The sequence below is a fragment of the Thamnophis elegans genome, chromosome 6 (assembly GCF_009769535.1).
Source record: "Thamnophis elegans isolate rThaEle1 chromosome 6, rThaEle1.pri, whole genome shotgun sequence".
NCBI classification, from domain to species: domain Eukaryota; kingdom Metazoa; phylum Chordata; class Lepidosauria; order Squamata; family Colubridae; genus Thamnophis; species Thamnophis elegans.
Genome location: NC_045546.1, coordinates 44,705,646 through 44,727,333, shown reverse-complemented (window position 1 = coordinate 44,727,333; position 21,688 = coordinate 44,705,646). Strand labels below are relative to the sequence as shown.

General features: G+C 36.0%; 1 protein-coding gene across 1 annotated transcript in view; it reads left to right on the top strand.

Moving 5' to 3' along the window:
• ROBO2 (roundabout guidance receptor 2) overlaps positions 1-20,656 on the top strand; it is a 372,890-nt gene extending 352,234 nt beyond the window's left edge. Inside the window, 7 exon segments of the mRNA XM_032220136.1 lie at positions 4,613-4,689; positions 4,692-4,826; positions 11,983-12,135; positions 14,142-14,355; positions 14,357-14,388; positions 17,108-17,308; positions 19,049-20,656. Coding sequence (XP_032076027.1) covers positions 4,613-4,689; positions 4,692-4,826; positions 11,983-12,135; positions 14,142-14,355; positions 14,357-14,388; positions 17,108-17,308; positions 19,049-19,050 — 814 coding nt within the window. The 3' untranslated portion in view covers positions 19,051-20,656.
• Positions 20,657-21,688: the final 1,032 nt, after the last annotated feature.

Sequence of the window (21,688 nt, the reverse complement as noted above, 5' to 3'; positions counted from 1 at the left end):
CATGCTTTAAAATGGAGGGAGTAATTAAACCCCATTATCCATCTGCAATTAATTCCCTGAAATTGATTCTTCAAGTAGTTATCTTAAATGCATGATATCCATCCTCATCCCTTCTCAGAAGAATTTCCTATTATTTCCCAAGTGAACAGAAACAGAAATACCTCCATAGGAGTACATGAAGAGAAGGTGCAGAAAGGATTGAAAAGTGGGGGGGACGACTCCTGATATTTATTATCAGATGAGATATTGATATGTTATGTTGTTATGTTACATTGCACTATGTTACGTGACATTGGGGCTGGAAAGTGCAGTTTTTAGAGTGTTACTTTTGATGAGGAAACCAAGGTTCAAATCCTGGTACCTATCTTACCAGTAGAGTCCTTGGGCAACAACATGCTAATGTTTCATCTGCCTATCTCAAATATGAGAGTGACACAAACAAGGAGTATTATGGCAGCTCAGATATTGCCCCAATTAACAAGGTTTGCATAAGATTTGGGGGAACCACAGCACTCTGATGTTAGGTGCGTTACTGGAACAAACCATGCATAGACAAAATAATCTGGAATTGCTACTATAACAATAGATTTAATGAAAGGAGATATAAGAAATGTGTGAGTGAATTATAGATGGTCAGAAGACCTGCATCCCCACTAAATGAGATGCTTCAGAACAATGAAGAAAAAGCTGGTGCCACAATTAGAGATAGATCAACTACATATTATTCTGAACTCAACAATACCTGGAAGAAAACTGGGGTGCAGTTTTTTTTGCAGCAACAACTGAAAATAGAATGTCACTGCAACCTGCTCCTTTACAGAGCATAGCAGCTGTTTGTTCCCTTTTTGGCTTGTAGATTGTTTCTTTTGTATGTATGTAGATATTGTGTATGTCTATGTGCTTACTGATGGCTAATTTGTCAGCGTACCAAGTCTCCAGAAATTCCCTAGTGCTTTTGGACTTGGCTTGGTCTAAGATAGTCATAGTTTCCTAGTTGAACCTGTGGTTAAATCTGTCCATATGTTGTGAAATTATAGAGTTTTCATCATGTTTTTTGTCTGCTAGTTGGTGTTCATGGATGTGTTCTGCCAATCTTCTGTCTACATGTGGCAGTTGTAGTCATTATACTCTATGTTATAGATGACTCCTGAGACTGCTGGGTTTTTGTTGTTGTTGTTGTTTGTTTACTTAGGATGTTTTGAAGGACTTTAGTTGGCTTGTATGCTATGCTGATTCCATGTGGTTGTATACTGTGTTGGTAGTTGCTGATATCTTCTTTATTTCTGCTATTCTTTATGTGTGACAGTGTTATGCTTTTTAGCTTTTGTTGGTTTTGCTATATTGGGTTGAGTGGTCAGGCACTTTTTGCAGCAACTCTGAACAGCAGAAAAAGGAAACAGAAAATCTATAGAAATCTGCCCCCAAAATAGATATCCACACAATTTTATCAAAAGAGCTTGATATTTCCAAAGAAGGGTGCATGGGTTATTGCCAAAACTACATCTTTAACTGGAAGATCCTGGTGCTTGATTTTGTTTTATTTCTATTCCAAACAATGCTGCTTATTATTAACTGTGTTAGGGTCAAGATTTTGTCCTGAAATATGAACTCTTAAAGAACTTGGAACTACCAGACCTCCTTCTCTGTTAGAAACCTGAGAAATTATACATGCTCTGATGTCTAGCAATTGTTCATAAACAGGCTGTTCTCTTGATTTCCAGTACAGTGTATGCATGCATCTTCAAGTCAGTGATGTCTCCTGGGGACTGCCAGAACAACTTCCTGCAGTTTTCTTAGCAAGATTTCAAAAGTGCCATTGCCTTCTCCCTAAAGCTAACAGAAAGTGTCCAGCCCACCATCACCCAGTTGGCTTTGTGTCAACAAACCAAGATTAGAATGAATGATCTTCAGTTTATAGGTACCAGTGGAACATATATCTCTTCATCCACTCATTCCTTGTACAAAATTTCTTTTTGCACTGCCCTTTTTTATGATACTTCTTCACAAATTTGTATTGCAACCATTATGAGTCATTTGATGCATTGGAAGACCAATCAATCAAACAATCAGAATAGAGCTGGAAGGGATTTTGGAGGTCTTTTAGTCCAATCCCCTGCCCAAGCAGGAGACTCAATATCATTTCAGATAGGCTGACTAGCACACACAAGGTTTTCATAAGCCAATAACTAGATGAAGAAAAAAAATCCCTTACAACAATTTTCAGGAATTGGTGAGTTTGCTATTCTTATTGGGGACTAGTAAATATTTGGTTGATCTTTGTCTCAGAAGATTAAATTAGACTCTCCAGTTCTGACTCAAAATATTAGAATTGACTTTTTACTGTGGTCTTGAAACTATTAATTGCCTTTCTTATTTTCTGTAAGACCATGCAACTTTCAATTATTAACTATTTTAATATTTTATCTTAATGTTGCTTCTGTTTTTAATTTTATTACATATTAATACACCTTTGGAAATACAAACTGAATATTAATGTAAACTGAAAAAGTGAATAGAAATTCGATAAAAAATAAATATCACACAACTTATATCCATAATTTTACTGAGGTAAAATTAATATTAAATAAATTAAAAGGCTCTGTTGTCACGTTCCGGTGTTCACGTTGCATACAACTAGATATTCAGTTTGTTTGGTGAAAAACTTTTATCTCTATCTAAGAAACTACTTGATAACCAGCACTAAATGACAATGATACAAAGGTAATCAAATCCAAGTCAGTTCTAACCAGGTTAACACCATCACCCATATATATACCATTACCCCACCCAGCTCCACCCACAACTCCACCCAGATGATACCCACCCACCATCACCAATCAGTGTCAATCATAGCCTCTTTCCTGGTTAGCCGCATCCGAGCAAAAGAGTTACATCAGAGTAGGCAGTTGCACCCGAGTAGAAGAGCCACATGCAGCTACAGGCTCAATTGACATCAGAGAGGCAACATCAATGTGGCAGCGTTAGTGGCGTGTAAACATGGCTGAGTGGGCATGGTGATGGACAGGTTCCCCCTGGATGGCAGCCTGAGGGCTGACATGCTGCCCCCCTACCAGTGGAGAGGATTCCGGAAGACAAAAAGTGCTATTAGCAGTATCCTCTATAGGTTTATCAGGGTATTGACGATGGAACTGGGTGATCAGGCATGGTGCGCGCACCTCAGATGACCTCACCCATGGCGCGTCTGTAAATGGTATCCCTTCCAAACTACTAAATACTGTAAAGTCCCATGACAACGACGGGAATCTACTATCTGTTCAATTTCATAATGGTGTTCACCATCAACCTGCACCGAAGATGGTGGTGTTGGAAGATTACACAGCCCAGTGGTGGTCACCGGTTTGAGTAAAATGCTGTGAAACACCGGGTGGGTTTTCCCCAACATGGGAGGCAGCTTTAATTCTACCATGACCGGATTAATTACTCTGATGATTGGGAATGGACCTATGAACTTGAGACCCAGCTTATGGCAGGGCACTTTAAGGTGTTTTTTTTTAGTAGTTTATTTAGTAGTTAGGGTTAGTGCAGCATTAGTTTTCTCTGCTGTGCCATTGGTAGCCAGATGGAATGCAGAACTCAAACCCTAAGAGGACCCCACCCTCTTCAGGAAACTGCACCAAAATTGAGCAGTAAACTGTATCCCACGATCTAAAATTATACGTTTAGGTACACCATGCAAACGGTAAATATGTACTAGGAATAGTTTGGCCAATTTTTTAGCTGACGGAAGCCCTGGACAGGCAATGAAATAAGCCTGTTTTGAGAACAAATCAACTACTGTCCAGATAACAGTATCCCCCCTACTCTCCGGCAGCTCTGCAATGAAATCCATTGCTATAATCTTCCCAGGGCTGAGTGGGTTATTTGTTGTAACAAGCCAGGTGGCTTCCGTGACAAAGCGTCTGCCATAAAATTTCACTCACCAGGAATATATATGAGATCTGACTTTTCTGTCACATTCTGGCATTCATGTTGCATACAGAGTTATATTATTATTGAGTTAAAAATGACTGCATCATTTTCAGAAGTAGCCATAAAACTGTTTTATCATGATATCTATATAAACATAACTAAGAATGCTATTATGTAAACATTTTGTTTTAGCTATCTTTTGAGCTCTAATAGCAATGGGGGGAAATGCTTATATATGTAGCTTGACTTTTATATCCCCACAAGTGCATCAAACATATATTTAAGAGATTTACTATTTACTTTAACAGTGATTTATCCAGAGCATGGTTTGAATAAAACCATTATTTTTATTCTCTTGGATATACTACATTCAAATTAATATACATTGTATTACAATGATGAAATTGGCTGTAAAATTAGGAAATAGACATGCAAGAAAAAAATAAGTTTTAGAGTGCCTACAAATCCTGTGTTATTTTTCTCCTTAAATATAGACTCATTCTGCATTACCATTAAAACATATTTCCAACTGATTGCAGTCAACATTAAGGAACATGCATAAATTACACAAATGGCCATAAATGCCAATATAAAAGATTAAAGTTTGGCTAGATAATGGTCTCAGCTTTTTAAATAAATTGGGAAGTACAGTGCTTAATATATATTTTCCTCTTTGTTCTAGGCACAATCAAATCAATATTCAGCCACCCCAGACCCCAGCTCCCCCATTAGGATATGTCTCTGGAACATTAATATCAGATTTGAAGCAGACATTCCAGAGGATGAAGATGAGGATGATATTGAAGAAGAGGCTGTAGAAATCACAAGGCCATTACGAGACCTAGAGCATACTTCAGGCTGCAGCATGGACAATCTTGACAGCTCTTTGACAGGTAGGAAAAGAACACTGATAAGCCCTATTTGTGAATGCAGAAAAAAATGTTATAAATAACAAACTGCAAGTTACAAAATAAAAAATAAGCAAAATAATCCAAGGTAACTCAATCTGAATTGATAATAAAATTACTATGGTAGAAATGGACAACAATCAATTTAGATATGAATTTCACAACCTTAGAAGGGTTCAGACCTAGAGCAGCCATTTGTGCCTTCAGAAGCCCAAGTATGCATAGTCCACATATGTGATTAAAGTTACTTTGTATTTAAGTTATTTAATGTTTGCAACAGAGGTGGGTTCCTACCGCTTCGGCCGAATAGGTAGTAACTTGGCGTGGGTCGCTGGAACCGGCAGTGACCCAGTCCTGCCATGCCCCCGAACTGGTTCTCTGGTCACCTGCCCCACCCACCCACCCCACTCAGTCACTCCTCACCTCCCTGGTGGCTTCCCTGCCTAAGCCACACTGATGGGTTTAAAAAAGAACCTATTGTGTAGGTGTGGCCTGTTTTGTGGGAGTGGCTCAGTGGGCATGGCCAACTTGGAAAATGTGGTGAAACTCACTTAACAACGCTCTTGCTTAGCAAACAAAATTTTGGGCTCAATTGTGATCATAAGTTCTCTTTCTTTCTTTCTTTCCTTCCTTCCGTCCTTCCTTCCTTCTGTCTCTCTCTCCCTCTTTCTTTCTTTTGTCTCTCTCTCACACTTTCTTTTTCTTTATTTTTTCTTTCTTCCTTCCTTTCTTTCTCTTTCCTTCTTCTCTCTCTTTCTTTCTTTCTCTTTCTATCTTTGTCTCTCTCTCTTTTTTCCACTCTCCCTCCATTCCTTCCTTCCTCCCTTCCTTTGTTTGTATCTCCCCCACTTTCTTCCTTCCTTCCTTTCTTTTTTTCTTTCTCTCTTACTTTCTCTCTCTCCCCCCTCTCACACACACATGCCTTCCAATTATATTCATATGTATGTATGTATGTATGTATGTATGTATGTATGTATGTATGTATGTATGTATATGTATATGTATATAATTCTATGAACTAAAACCGGTGCCCAATAAATCCTATGATCACGGCATTCTGTGTCCTACAAGCCAATTCACAGAGCTCCCAATTCAGCCTCTTACGCTCTGGGGGTTAACCAAATATGGTTAGTTGTCCTGTTATCTCTTAGCCTTGGTTCCTGCCTTTTTAGCAGAGCGCACTAATTTCAAACAACTTTTTTTCCTTTTGCTGAAGCCTGATTTCTCTGCTGCTCGGCGGTTGACCTGGTGGGTGTCTGAAGGTGTTGGGCACGCTACGAAAGGCACGCACATCATACACAGAGAGAGAGAGAGAGAGAGAGACATAGACACACACCACGCTTGCCGTAGTGCAAGGCGGATATGTAAAGGGGACTGGATCAGCTGGAAGGCTGGCAAAAAAGAAGCCTCAGTTTCTCCGCTGCCGTGGCTCCAAGAAGTGTTATAGGAAATGACAAGAAACAAAAGCCAGCTCTTTAGAGAAGGAAAAGTTTATTTGCGCAGGTTCAAAGCAAAGAATAAATGACCTGAACCCCGAGTGAAATTCAGGAACTTCCTTATATAGGTTATCACTTCCAGCCCAAGCCATCTGTTAGTTTTGGAAACACCCTCAAGATTTGCCCTTGAGTTACAGAAAGTATGTCTACAGGATGTCATAATACATGGGTCAGCCAACGGACATGAATAGCTCGTATTTTGAGGAACTAACAATATATGTCCACTAAACAACTTAACGGCCAAGGAAGCAGATGTGCGAAAATAGATTCTTCGCTTCAGCATATTTCATGTGCAGACTTCCTTTCTCGCTGATTAATAACTCGTGTCTAACCACACATGTCCTAAAAGCAAACCTTGCAATTTCTATATGAACAGTTAAAGCTTGATTTCATGAAACCCTAGTTTGGTTCAGGCTTGAGGCCTACTTCGGTTCAGCCTGCCACCTTAGAAGGAGGTGGGGGTGCTGCCTAGCGCTCTCTTCATTTACCGCTTGCCCATGAGGCCCGCTGGCTGCAGCCCTGCCTGGCTGGGTGGCTGGCCGGGAAAGCAGCAATGTGCGGTGTGTGTATGTGTGTGTGTATGACAGCTGCCTCGTTTCCAATGAAGGGGGTCGGGAATCCATGCAATTTCCTCCCTCTGCATGGATTCCCTACCCCTTCATTGGAAATGAGGCAGCTGTCAAAGAGAAGAGAGCAGTGTGTGCCACGTGGGCTTGTCCAACAGCCGAAGAAGGAACAGGAGGCAAGGATTCAGCTGTTGGACAAGCCCACATGGCATGCGCTGCTCTCTTTCTTTGACAGCCACCTTGTTTACAATGAAGGGGATGGGGAATCCATGTGATTTCCTCCCTCTGCATGGATTCCCCACCCCCTTCATTGGAAACGAAGTAGCTGTCAAAGAGAAAGGAATGCGTGGCCACATGGGCTTTTCCCAATCCTCCGATCCAGCAAAGGAAGTGGGTGGGAAGTGGGTGGGAGGGCAACTGGGTGGGTGAGCGAGAAGTAACTTGGTGGGTGGGGGAGTGAGCGGGGGGGTCAGAAGAACAGGTATGGGGACACACGCTAAATTTCATCAACCAGTATGCCCATATCAGTCCATACCGGCTGAAACCCACCACTGCTAAGCTGCCACGTGGTGCCTGCCCTGTGCCCTAACTGAGCTGCCTCCTTCTCCTGCCTACATTAAGTCTCGCTACGCCCCCACCATGCTTGCTGCACTCCCCCCCATCCCCACTGGGCTCACAACCTTACCTTCCCCCGCCCCTTCCAGGATCCCCAAGAGCCCATTTTGGCTCCCAGCAGGCTTCAGGCAGGCCTGCTAGGCCCAAAATAGAGTGTGTGGGGTACCTAGCTAGCCTCCCTGCAGCCCCCTAGGAGCAAAAACGGGAGGAAAGAAAACCTCACCATTTGGGGATCCCTGATGGCATGGAGCAGAAGTCTGCAAACTTGGCAACTTTAAGACTGGTGGATTTCAACTACCAGAATTAGCTCTGTTGGCTGGAGAATTCTGGGAGTTGAAGTCCCTAAGTCTTAAAGTTGCCAAGTTTGAAGACCTCTGCTAGCTACTATCCTTAGGCTCAGGCTAAGCTAATCAGTAGGGGATCTCTAGAATGCAGATGATCAATGGGCATGTTCGGTTTCAAAATGTCTGGCTTTTCTTCCTCCTACCAAAGACCTTCTGGGATTCTTCACATGAAGGGAGGGAGGGAGGGAGGGAAGAGAGAAAGAGGGAAGGGAAAGTGAATGAGGTATGAATGCATGGGTGGATAGAGGGAGGGAGGGAGAGAAAAAGGGAGAGGAAAGAAGGACCACAAACCTTACACTAGACGCAGCTTCAGAGGATGCTTTGAAACAGCACAACAATCTAGGGCTGGAAGGGACCTCAGAGGTCATCTAGTCCAACACCCTGCTTCAGCAGGAGACCTTATATCATCTTGGTTATTTTGGTGCCTTTAACACATACAAGAAATTCCCAGAAATCCCCAGGCATTGCCAACCTCTCCCCTCTAGTAACAAAAAAACAAAAACCCTAGAGCAAAAACTTCATGCAGTATTAAAAAGAATAGAAAAGGGGCCTGCTGTGTGTTGTTTAATGGACTGCTAAATTGGCAAAATGGATGGCTCAATTGGCCATGCCCACCCAGTCACATGGCCACCAAGCCACGCCCACCCAGTCACATGACTGCCAAGCCATGCCCATAAAATAAGCCACGCCCACAGAACCAGTAGTAAAAAAATTGAAACCCACCACTGGTTTGCAACCACACTGCTTTCCCCTGCTTTCTACTGTACCTCTATGCTAAGTGCTTTGCCTCAATTTTCTTAGAACTTTTGGCATATTTCTCCATATACCCCAAGTTAGCAATAGACCATATACCAAAACATATTAATGACTGCTTTTTAATTCTATCACCATCTTGTATATGTAATTGATCTTCATATTTATAATGTAAGTTCTAGAGTTTAGAACAAAGAACATTATATATGCTAACCCTAACCCTAAATCGTAGCCAACAACATTGTTAGTGCCTACTTAGCCTGACATGTGGAAACAACATTTCTAAATTAAAATATCCATTTGAGTGGTAAATGCATATTTAGGTACTTCTTTCCAGAACTCTTTTATGAAACCAAGTGCATCAAAAATGTATGGGTCTGTCAGTTATTATGGATAAAGAAGAGATTTTTCATTTGTAATGAAAAATAAATTGAAACCAGTTAACCTAATGTATTTCTTTTTGGAATTTCAGTCTTCTCCATCTGTATCACACTTTATTTTTTCCTATTGCTGAAAATCACAAAAACTTCTCAGATTTATTCACGCTGTTAGCATGCACTTAGAACATTAAGTAGTTAACATTAAGCTCGCCCGTCAGGCCTGGGGATAAGGACCATTGCCCCGCCCGAATGTTGTATGCATGTTGTGTATTATTTTATTATGTGTTGTTGTTTTAGTATTGTATTGTTTTGTATTCCCCTCTCCCTGGTTTCTGTGAGCCGCCCTGAGTCCCCTCAGGGAAAAGGGCGGCCTACAAATAAAATCAATTCAAGTTGTTCAAATGTTGCAGAGCAGTAAAGTAATAGGATAAAATGGCATCTTCCTGTGCTTCCATTACAGTTTTAAGCACTAAAATTAATTTATTATCAGTCATCAATTCATTTAAATGCTAGTTAATGCTAATTCCCCCTTGCAGATGCATCTGTATTCCTACATCCATTAGGCTTGAGTATAATTCAGTTTTATAATATGATCTGTTAATTACCGCTTCATTTTTTAATGAGATAAAAAAATATCATTTAGGTCCCTTGTTTTAGAGCACAGTTATGAGCAATGAGCATCTTGGTTCTACCAATTACATAGAACTTTATAGAAAATAATGTACAAAATAACAATTAATTGTATTATTTATCTAAACATTTCAATATTATGATTCTAATAAATTTAAAGAAAATAATTATGATATCACAGTTACTTGTCAGGGACACAAAAATGAGCTAAGTAACACAAATATTGCATTACTAAGTTTATTGGATTATTTATTTATTATTTAAATGATTTATATGGTCACCCAATCTGCAAATGACAACTTTGGGTGGTTAACCTAGGATTAAAAACATAGAACAAAAGAACCAACAAAGAAAAACAGGAAAGTAGCACATAACCCAGGTCGAGTCATGGTGGTAATAAATCAAACAAATGTTTCAAAGCCTTATAAAAAGTGAAGCAAGATCAGAGTTGTCCATACCTTGGAATGTAAGCTGTTCTAAATGATTTTACACAGAACCAGGAAGATGGTTTTTGCACAATATTCATGAAACATTGCCTAAGCAAAAGAGGATGGAAGTATTTTTAAGTCCATAACAACAAAATAACATTCAGAAGTGGCTGCGGGAGATGCAGTGAATTATAAGGAGGAAGGGGGTACAGCATAAACAATGAACATAAAAAAGCAAAAACACATTAAAAAATCATATATCAACAAACTTAAAATGTTAAAAACCAAAAAGGGATCCCACTCAATTGGACTTGAATGGAAAACGGGGGAGGGATGGAAGAGATCTTAACAGTTTTTGTAGAGAAACAAAGTTGGTCTTTATCATATATCAGGAAAGAATATTTCAGACCACAGGGACAGGCACTAAATATATATGATTCCCAAGTCCCATGAGATTGCAAAATTGAAAAGGGGAACCTGGATCAATAGCAATAGCAGTTAGCAGTTAGACTTATATACCGCTTCATAGGGCTTTCAGCCCTCTCTAAGCGGTTTACAGAGTCAGCATATTGCCCCCACAGTCTGGGTCCTCATTTCACCCACCTCGGAAGGATGGAAGGCTGAGTCAACCTTGAGCCGGTGAGATTTGAACTGCTGAACTGCAGATAACAGTCAGCTGAAGTGGCCTTCAGTACTGCACCCTAACCACTGCGCCACCTCGGATCATATTTAATATAGTAACTTCTCATTTACTGACTTACTGTTCAGCAAACCATTTGAAGTTATGAGGGTGCTAAAAAAACATTGAAATCATTGGCTGATCACCATTACCGTCAGGATGCTTTGTCCTGTGCATGATCCGTTGTTTTGCTCCACAACCTTGCAGTTCAGAGTGATTGGAGAGGAAGGGATTACAAAGGAATAAGCAGGCACACAGTGAGGAATACACCAGACTGTTTGCATAGCATGTTCATGGCTGCTAGCAAAATGCATTGCTTTCAGTGTTAATTCCCTATTGTGTGCCTGCCTATAATTATCAATATTAATACAGAGACATAATGCATAATGAATAATAATCAGTTTATGTCCAGTTAATAATTTCAACAATATATCATATTATAGGTATGATCCAGGTATTGATGGCTTTGATGTTGTTTCCACAATTCATTTTTGTCTGTTTTCTATTTCCCTTGCTATATCTGTGCTAAAAATTCTTATGGTATTTGTCAATGACTAGATTTCAATTACTGATTTTTCATAAAGCTTCAGATCATCCACATAAAGGAAATGTGAAATTTGATTAGCATTTGTTCTTTGATAGCCAATTTTTTTGTCTTCAAAATCACTGAAAATGGGATAATTGCAATGATAAATAAGAAACGATAATGAATCGCCCTGAAAAATGCCTCTCCTAATGTTGATAACTCAATATTTTTCATTTCCAATAATAAATTATATCTTTGACTGCTTCATTATTTTTTCTATAAACATTCTAAAGTTTTTACTGATACCAGTTGTTTCCAAACTTTGATGATCCAACTTTGTGGTAATGAATCAAATAGCTTTTTATAATCAAGCCAGATATATGTCAATTGGTTTTTTCCAAACCATTTTATAAATCAGCGCTTGACCTTTTGTACGTCCACTTCTATTATTTCTTTTCTGTTCTACTGGAATGATGCTGTTTTCTTCCAAATAATCTTGCTTGTTCTCTGCTATTTATACCTTTGAATAATTTGAGCATTGTAGGCAAGCATGCTATTGGCATTATTAATACTTATGGTTCATTATGCCGTTAGCCTGATGCAGTGCAAAAGTTTGAAAGTTTCTCAGAAAATGAAATGCTGCCCTTGTTACCTTTCTGGTAGTTCTTCCTATAAAGCAACATGGTAAATAAAATATTTTAAGAATGTTTTCTTTTTTATTTTAGGCAAACCACATTCGCTTCTCAGAAACTTCACCCAACCAGCCCATTTTCTACTGATAGCAATACTAGCATAATCCAGAATCAGAGTCAAAGGCCTAGGCCTAACCCTACCAAAAAACAGCCATCCTTGCCTCATCGTAGAGAAGGCATGGCAGATGGTAAGTTCCCTGTTTAAAACTATTTCAGTGGCATGTGAAAATAAATTGATTGTTTTTGTTACAATGTTTATTAAAATACAATTAGTCATCTAATTGTATGTTTTCAACTCTGTTCTATATCAGAAAATAACAAATTAAGATTGGGCTTGGTATGTAAAAATTGTTCTATTGCAAACTTCGGAACAATATCCAGGCTTTAGGTAGAACTGTTATTTATTCATGTATACATTTAAAACTTAAGGCCATTGAAAAGCTAAGTTTTAAGTCAACTGTTTCTTTTATATTGTGTTCTTTCTGTCACACAAATACAGTCAATATGTCTCTGTGTTTCAGATCTGCCCCTATAAAGCTTACTTGGTCAATGAAAGCTCAATATCCTCTTTAATTCTATACATTTAGAGAGTATATCATATTCTCAGATTTTGAAAGGCACTTGCCTTTTTAAAAAAGCCATGTACTATAATTGTATATGTATATGAAAGAGACTTTGGCCACTTATTATACGTATTTTACATTAAGGCTTGCATGCTTTTGTAAGAAATCCAAGAGGTATTTGGTGCATAATTACCAGCACTCTACAACGTTGCTTTATAACCTTGGGTGCAGCTAAAACTTGCAAAGCCTCACATACACAGATACACTTCTCTGCATCTCAACAAATTAGCCTAATCCTTTCAATATTAAATTATTGACTAAACTTAATATGATTGCTTTTATAATCAATTTTCATTATATCATTCATATCTATAAGAAAAAAGTTTCAACAGTTTTTATTTGTCTTGATCCATATAATGGTAGAGGCCTATATCTTCGAGCAAATAGGTATAATTCTGGCTTTGTCCAATATTATATCAGAAAGAACTGGTTGCTGAAAGTCAAGCTCCTTTGTTCGACTAACCAGCATTTCTAACACATGCTCATTGTCATTTTGTCATTATATACGTTAATGAAGATGTTTTAAACAGATTGTGGTGATTAGTGCATATTTTTCTTAATAATACTATAAACTATTTTTAGTAGACAGGCTATATAATGGAAATGTTCTTCATGAGAAAACAACAATGGTTGTTTCAAGGGCTAAAAGCCATGGTGGTGCAGTGGTTAGAATGCAGTACTGCAAGCTATTTCTGCTGACCTGCTGCTAGTTGTTAGGCAGTTCGATTCAAGGTTAACTCAGCCTTCCATCCATCCAAGGTCAGTAAAATGTGGACCCAGATTGTTGTTGGGGGCAATATGCTGACTCTGTAAACCGCTTATAGAGGGCTGTAAAGCACTATGAAGCGGCATATAAAGTCTAGTGCTATTGCTATTACTAAAGGCTACATTCTAAATTTTTAAAAAATTAACTTAAAAGTTCATGAAGTGAGGAATTCTAACTATCCCACTTAAACCTCCCACAGCTCCATTTATTGCTTGGTTGATGTGTTTGATAGAATAAAGAGAGACCGAAGGGAAGCCGAAAGGGGAGAATTATTTTTTTCAAAGAATGTCCAAATACTACACTGACCACAGAGATTGCCTTAACTGAAAACATTACTATAAAAGTTCCATTTTACAGGTTTATTTGTTTTTGTTTTAAAAAAAAAGAAAAAGGCTCCTCTGGGATATTGGGTCCTCCTGAATGTGTAGATAGTTTGGCAACAATTAGGGATGTGTCCTCCACTAGTTTTTTTCTGGGTTTTTTTTTTTCTTTTTGCGGGAGAGGGATTGTCCTGCAGTCCTGAGATTTCTTGGAGATCAGAAGCAAACATCCAGTTTGCTTAGTTTTATCAACTCAGCTAACACTAACTAGGTGCTTTTATAGGTTTTGCAAATGTGTATAAGAAATATAGATTATCTCGGCCAACTAAAATTGTTTTTCTGATAAAATACATCACCTGACTAAAAGCAGTAAATATATATAAAGCTTAATAATTTTAATAGACAATATTAATAAAGCCCTTCATTTTTTGTTATATAGTTAAAATATTTCAGTGAATTTTATAAAATTATTTACATTTTTTTAGATCTTCCACCACCACCAGACCCACCTCCTGGTCAGGGAATAAGGCAACAGATAGGTACTGGCCAACGTGGGGGTTCAACAGAAAGAAAAGGAAGCTCTTTAGAGCGACAGCATACAACCAACATAGATGAAACAAAGAGTTCTTTGGATCGGCAAGCTAGAACTTCACTAGAGTGGCAACGGCAAACCCAGGATTGGCTAACCTCCATAGAACTTCAAGGCCAGCAAAAAGCAAGCCTTTGGATCAGGTGTGTAATTGTACATCTCAGGGCAGCTTAGGCAATTCCCTAAACCCGTTATAATGTACTAATTAATTTGCTTACAAATGGTGAAGGTCAAGGCTTACGTAGCAATAAAGGATGTCAATTGGCATTTGACATCCATTGTTATTTGTTCTTGCAATGGTGAAGTATTGAATGCATCTAACTGCTACATTCTGGTTGCATGCTTCTTTTAGGAATTAATAATGGCCATTATTCTAATGTACCTGAAGCAATTTATTTATTATCTGAAACAATTATATTTAAAGCATATATTTGTTGTGCTTTTTAAGGCCACTGATCTAGAATTTTTCTATGCTTAGTCCACTAAATATCTCATGTTCATTACAAACATTGATTCATATATAATTCGATAATTCAGAACAGATTTCATTATGAACTATGAACTAAATATTTAAATATTGCTTTACCCACCATTTTGTTTGTTTTCTACTGGAATCAATGGAATTTAAATGTATTAATCTTAGTGGAATTTTATTTCTAGGTGATATGTTTTCTCCAATAAGTTTATTAAGTATTGTATTAAATATATAAATCTAATATAAGAACTTAGAGGCAAAAATAGATTGCAAAAGAAACAGAAATATTTAAGTTTAGAAAAAAGAATCACTACCAAGAAAGAAGTAGTAAGAAAAGAAATTTCCCACCTTCATCCCTAGCAAGTATATTCATCATTAACAACTTATCATTGTCTCTTAAAATACAACCAAATGCATTTTCATCCTACAACTCATTTTATTTCTGTAAATTCATCTCTACATCTTCAACGTTCCTTATTAATCAGCAGGGGTCTAGTAAGAAAGAAAGAAAACCCAAGAAACATAATTATATAGTACTCCTTTCCATTTAATCAAATACCCTTTATCTTCCCTTAGTAATCAAACTGTAATCCAAATTAACAAATATTACAAAAATTAAGAATTATATCAAAATATAATATTCATTCAAGATAATGCTGGAGCCCATCCTTAGGGAACTTTTCTCTAGCAGTTTTTATTTTATTTCTTCTCTTGGAAATTTTGTCATCTTTAGCCACTCCATGGATAAAGTCCTGGTCAAGCAGAGAACCTATACTGTTTTAGATAGTGACTGTCTAGTCTCTTCTTAAAAATCTCCAGTGAAAGAGCACCAACGATTCTTGAAGGCAAGCTATTCCACTGCTTAATTGTCCTCGGTGTTAGGAAGTTTCTCCTTAATTCCAGATTGCTTCTGTCTTTAGTTAATTTCTCATTAATATCTGCTTTTGATTCCAGTATAAGAATCAAAAAGCATGCATTTCTTAAACCCAAGAAGCAAATAGTTCTTTTAAACTATAACCCTCACCACACACCCGCACACACACAAAATAAAGATTTTATAAAGCTGAAAAACACATGATTTTCTTTCTTTTAAATAGATTAAAGAGAGATTCACAAAGTGACTGTAAATTTGCTGTTCCAAAGATTTTTAATCTTAAAGGAACAATAAAATAAAATAAAAGTCTGAAGTGATTAAAAATATGACATTGGTCGAACCTTAAGACCAGGAAAGGCTGCATTTATAGCTCAGAGCACAGTGGAACCCATGTGTCCCAGCTGACTGCAATCGGCTGCAAAACATCAGTCCCTGACATCTACTCATAAAAACAGGTCTCCAAAATACGAATGGTTATTCACAACACTTTCCAAAGAGAATTTCAGGAATCTAGATCTAACATGCAGCAGCTTTTTAGGCTGTAATGTTTCCTGCACTCTGCAAAGCAAAGAAAAATGTTGGACATTGGTTCACTTTTCCTCACCAGAAGCCTGGGGTTTATTTTTAAATTGTAACAGATTCTATAGACATATGTTAAGAAACATTGACTGTGATCTTCTAACAGAACTCAATATTAAAGCAAAGGAATGTTTATTGGTAACATTTTAGTTTTTGTATATGTCAATCAAATAATTTACCAAGTACTAAAATATCTTTGGAAATAATACCAAGTAAGGTATTAAAAATATGCTGATTGTACAGTTTTTTATCTTAGTTAATTTTTATCTTAGTTATTTTTAATCATAATTCTCGCAGGTGAAAAAAAGCATTTTTGTACACTGAGCAACAATAGTTACTCAGTAATCAACTATTATCTCTCCAAATTGTGCATTTTTCTATTTATTTAAGGCAGCATGTTTTGTTTTCATTATGAGCAGTTTAATTTTAGTATGAATATATTACTGGTGTTCCTTTGAGCAAAAAATGTAACTCTTATTCTGCCTGAACTAATCCTTGATATTTCCTTGGCAAGAGTTTTTTCAGAAGAGGGTTATATCTGCTGGAGAGCAAATAGTCCAAGGTGACCCAGCTGGCTTTGAACCTAAGCAAGTCTAGAATGCATGCCACTCATATTTCTAGGCCAGTGCCTTAACTAATACACTAAACAGTTTTATTTTAGCAAAAGGGATGCATATTTTTCTCCTTCCACAGATTTAGTTATTTTAAAGTATCAGGCAAGTCTATTAAATTCATTTGTACATTTAGCTGTTTTGAATGATTATATGTATATACATTTCCAATTCCAAAAACCTAGTACTTTCTCAATTTTTTGAAACTGAATGTAAGATTTCATATGCATAGGTGAGTCTATTGATTCCTAATATACAAGCCAATTTCAAAATTTGTATGTGTGAATCACACTGTATCCAAATTCTTCTCCTTGTGTTTTCAGAAGAGACATTGGTGCCATATAGCAAGCCTAGCTTCCCATCCCCAGGTGGTCACAGCTCTTCAGGTACAGCATCTTCTAAAGGATCAACTGGACCCAAAAAAGTAGATGTCATGAAAGGAGGTCATCAGCGCAACATGAGCGACCTCATTGATGTAGGATATATTGGATTAAACAGTCAAGGACAGTTTTCTGATGAATTATGTAAGATTATTTTGCAATCAAGCAAATAAAATGTTTAAAATTAGAATAGAAGGAAAACATTTACTCTTCTGTGTTAGTGGATAGTCATGGGAAAACTATCGTTAGCAACATATCAATCTATAATATGAAACATGTTTTACATGTTTAATAATGTAAATCACAATATTATGAATTTAATTTATACACATTATTTTCTATCTGAATGTTAGTATAAATAGTAATGTACCATATTTCTCGGTCAGTTCTTGTTTAGTTTTCTTGGGTTTGTAGGGCACAGTGTTTCATAAAACTATATTATAGCCTTGTTGTTATATAATCAAGAAACAAACCAGTATGTAGGAAAAATGAAAAGCCAAAAATACAAGCAGACAATACAAGTTAACTTTCTATAAATTTATAACAGATAACCAAGGAAAATAACAGCTTCCACTAATGTTGTGACTTTTAGTACAGGAAGCTCCCTCTATATAACATAATTGTTTAGATTCTTAGATTCAATCTTCCAGGCCTTTTTTTCATTAGTTAAAATTATTGAAAATAAAATAAAACACACAAAAATATACTGATAGCTTAATTGATACACTTATTTTCTTTCTTCTAAATCTTTTTTAATTCCATATGGTTTTGCTATGTTTAATATAAATTTAATATAATTTAATATTAATATAAAAAGTAATTATTCTCCTCATTTTCTTACATATTACATTTTAAATATATAATATGCATGACAGAGAAGATGGTCATCTAGGAAGGAAGAAGAAAACACTTTAATCATTTTCTCTAAGTATTTAACATTTCTGAACAGTAAACTTTTATCAACAGTAGAAAACTACTGCTTACAGCATATAATTTATATTCCATGGTAAAGGGTTACACACACACAAAAAAAACTAAAGATATGGGAGGAATTTGCTCCCTTTAATTTGCTCTCTCCCTTATTTTTATCAAAATAGAATATTTATATAGGATATATAAATTAATAAACATAAAAGCTTTCAAATGTGCAAATGGGAAATGCACTTATAGTTTTGTGCAATAGAGAACAGTCTAGACATAATTGCATTTTCCTAATTTATGTGTAGAGAAAATGTATACAGCCTGAAAGAAAAAACACAAAATACTGATAATAATAGGGGTACTTTATTTGTCCGTAAATGATTCAACTGAATGAACTTTTTGAAAATCATGAATGACGATGTAAAAAAATGTCTATTTCAGTCCTACATATAAGAACCGTAATATTTTGGGGATATGATCACAGTTGCTCTCTTATAGGATATTTTCTCTCTGATTATAAAACTTTGAACTGTATAAACACTGGAAATGTGAAGTAATATAGCTCGGATGCATATTACATGTAAATTTCAGTTACAATTGGGTCATAATTATTCAATTATTATTATACAAATTAGGCCAATTTATTTTCCTCAGTTAAAAATCTATTTTAATAATAGTTTTGCTCTACTTCCATGCCTCTTTTTTCCAGAAATTTGAAATATTAAGAAATATGCAGAGGTGTTAGATTGTCCAAAGTTTTTACTCTTATTAAATTACAATTACTTCTCCCAATATTAATTTCAAGTATCAAAATATTGTAATATTTTTAATTCACATGCATTAAGTTTAAAATGTTATTTTAATCTATATTTTTGATCTATATATGATTAAATCATAAAACAAATGCATAAATCTTTAAAGTGTCTTAAAACATTATCTCGTTCTTGTTTTTTTGTTTAACAGAGTAGTTGAAAAGAAACGTCTCCAGCTGCTTTCAAGGCCATCAAGTTTCAACTCATGGAAGTGATGACACTAAACAGTGCAATGAACATTTTCTTTATTTATGTACTTACTATTAAAGGAACTGTAAATGCAATGTAAAGAAACACAGCCACACATATCCCAGATACTCAATCATGTTCTTCTTTTACACCTTTCACTTTTAACTCTTTCTTATTAAGCATATATACCAGGAAAAAATCACCCTGCAGGATGAAATAAATTTCCCTTGTACATAATTTCTTTTTCTTGCATTGCTATGCAAACTCACCTTCATTTAGCTATGTTTATATTATTGTCTGTCCTTCTTGGTCTGTTGTACTATATGTGAATTAATAGGCTGTGGTGCCATATAATAACTTTTAATTGTGTAACATTTTATGTTTGAAGTTTGCACTGCAATTTTTGTTGGTGATAAGCACAAAACGTTTATGCCTCGTGTCATGAAGAAGAAGAAGATTGAATGTGAAAGGAGTCTATGTACTGTAAGCTATGTTGGATAATGCTGGATGTAATGAACTATGTTAGGTGGTTTGCCATTTGGGTGTAGAATTAGGAAGATGACTGGCAAAACTGATGTTAGCAAGCGTTGATTGGGACATCAGGAATGGAATACCATCTGAAATAGCAAGCAATGTTGCTTTTATCATTAAAAGAAAAAGGTCAAATGATGGAAGTATCAGTTTCAAGATCAGATTAGAACATGAAAGCCTCCTATCTTCTTAGTATCAGTTTTTCATTTATTCAGTACAGTTGCACTCACTACAAAGGAAAGAAGTTAAGATGTTTCACTAAAGCTGTTTTATACTACTTTTTATTTTAGAAAAGAGTATTATAATTGATTTGCTCTTCCATCTGAAGTTAGAGATCCAGTATGAACCATATGAAGGTAGAGAAATACTTAGCAAGACTTAAAAGATGCAATTATCATTGAGATATCCAAGCTGCTTCCAAAAATCTACAGTATTCATCTTTTCAATACGTGCAGTAAAGATGAAGATGTAGAGCTATGTCACTTGAAATCCATGATCTAATTTTTCTTATGCAACTAACACATAGTTTTGCTGTATTATTATCTGAAACTGTAAGACATTTAAACCCAATTCATTTGTATTTAAATCTTGGGTTACAGTAATTGAAAAGAAAGATATGGCATATTCATGCTCAGTTTTAAATCAAGGTGTTTCTTTTTACCAATTCACTACATTACAGGAAACTGGTTTCAACAAAGAAAAGAAGACATCTTTGACCTATTTTTGATGACTAAATTTCAAGCCTCTTCTTACAAAACAATGCATGTTTATACACTTTTTAAATAAACCAAACTTGCTGTAAGTGGACATTAACAAAAGCATCCTGTCATCATTAATTTTCATGACTTTCTCCAGCTACTTGCCAGTTTTTCACATCTTTGTTAGAAATATTATACATGTATTCCAATGCATTAAATATTTATTTGAAGTTTACATCAAAAAGCTTACCTTATTCATTCATATCACTATTACAAACATTCATATATGCAGTTAGTTCCTATTGTTTATACTTTGCCTTGATTATTATATTATTGTTAAACAAAACACTTCTTGATTAGAAATATGCATTCTTTTTCATACATTACTTGAAGAATGTGATAAACTAAAATATTTTTAGTATAAATGGTAAATCAATATTGCAATTATTATTTCTTTTATTTTAATTTAGTTCAGAATATTGGCAAACCATAAACAAAGAAAGATGCATTGATTCAGAAGGCATGGAAATATGTAAAATGCTCAATAATTGAAATATTGGCCAGACATAGAACATTCATAAATGTAAAAAAAAAAAAACATTTTTCTATCCTGAATTCTGTATATTAAAATTGAATATATATATGCTAGTATAAGTAGAATGGATACAAAAAAATCTTCATATAGTTTCATATAGTGATGATACAAAAAGCTGCTTTGAAGAAGAAAATAACTCATTCTACTCATAGCCTACCAAAAATCATGATACAGCTATGTCTGGTTTGGAGCAATTTTTATGTACCTGTAGGCAGGGACTTTTCAATTAAAGACTTCACAGCACCAATCATTTAAAAGTGACAAAGGATATTGAATTCGTATCATACATCACCTTAATTCTTATACATTCCTTTCTTACTGTGAAATACTGGACTTGTGATGTACTGGTGTACTAATAGCTAGGATATGGGACACAAGCCCATTGCACAAAACATGTAGCTACCAAAAGTCTTTTACAAGATTTGACATAACCCATGTATTCAAATGTCAAGTAGTCTTTGCCAATATTATCTGTGAACCCCTATATGTTAGTACTTAGGCACCAAATCTCATGAGTTTTCTTGTGAGAAAGTCACATTGCCAACAAGGTTTTTTCCCCTTAACCTCAACTTGAGAGATTTCTATGACTTAAACAGCCTTCAAGTTACAATCAGAATGTATTTGCCTTGATTCTTGTTGCAACATGCAGTTTTATAACAGAAAACTTGTGTAACTTCTTTTAATTCACAGAGTGACCGCAACTAACATCTAGGAAAAAGTAGGTATGTATTGAAATTACAGGAAAATCCAATTTGTAGAAATTCAGTATGCACATTGG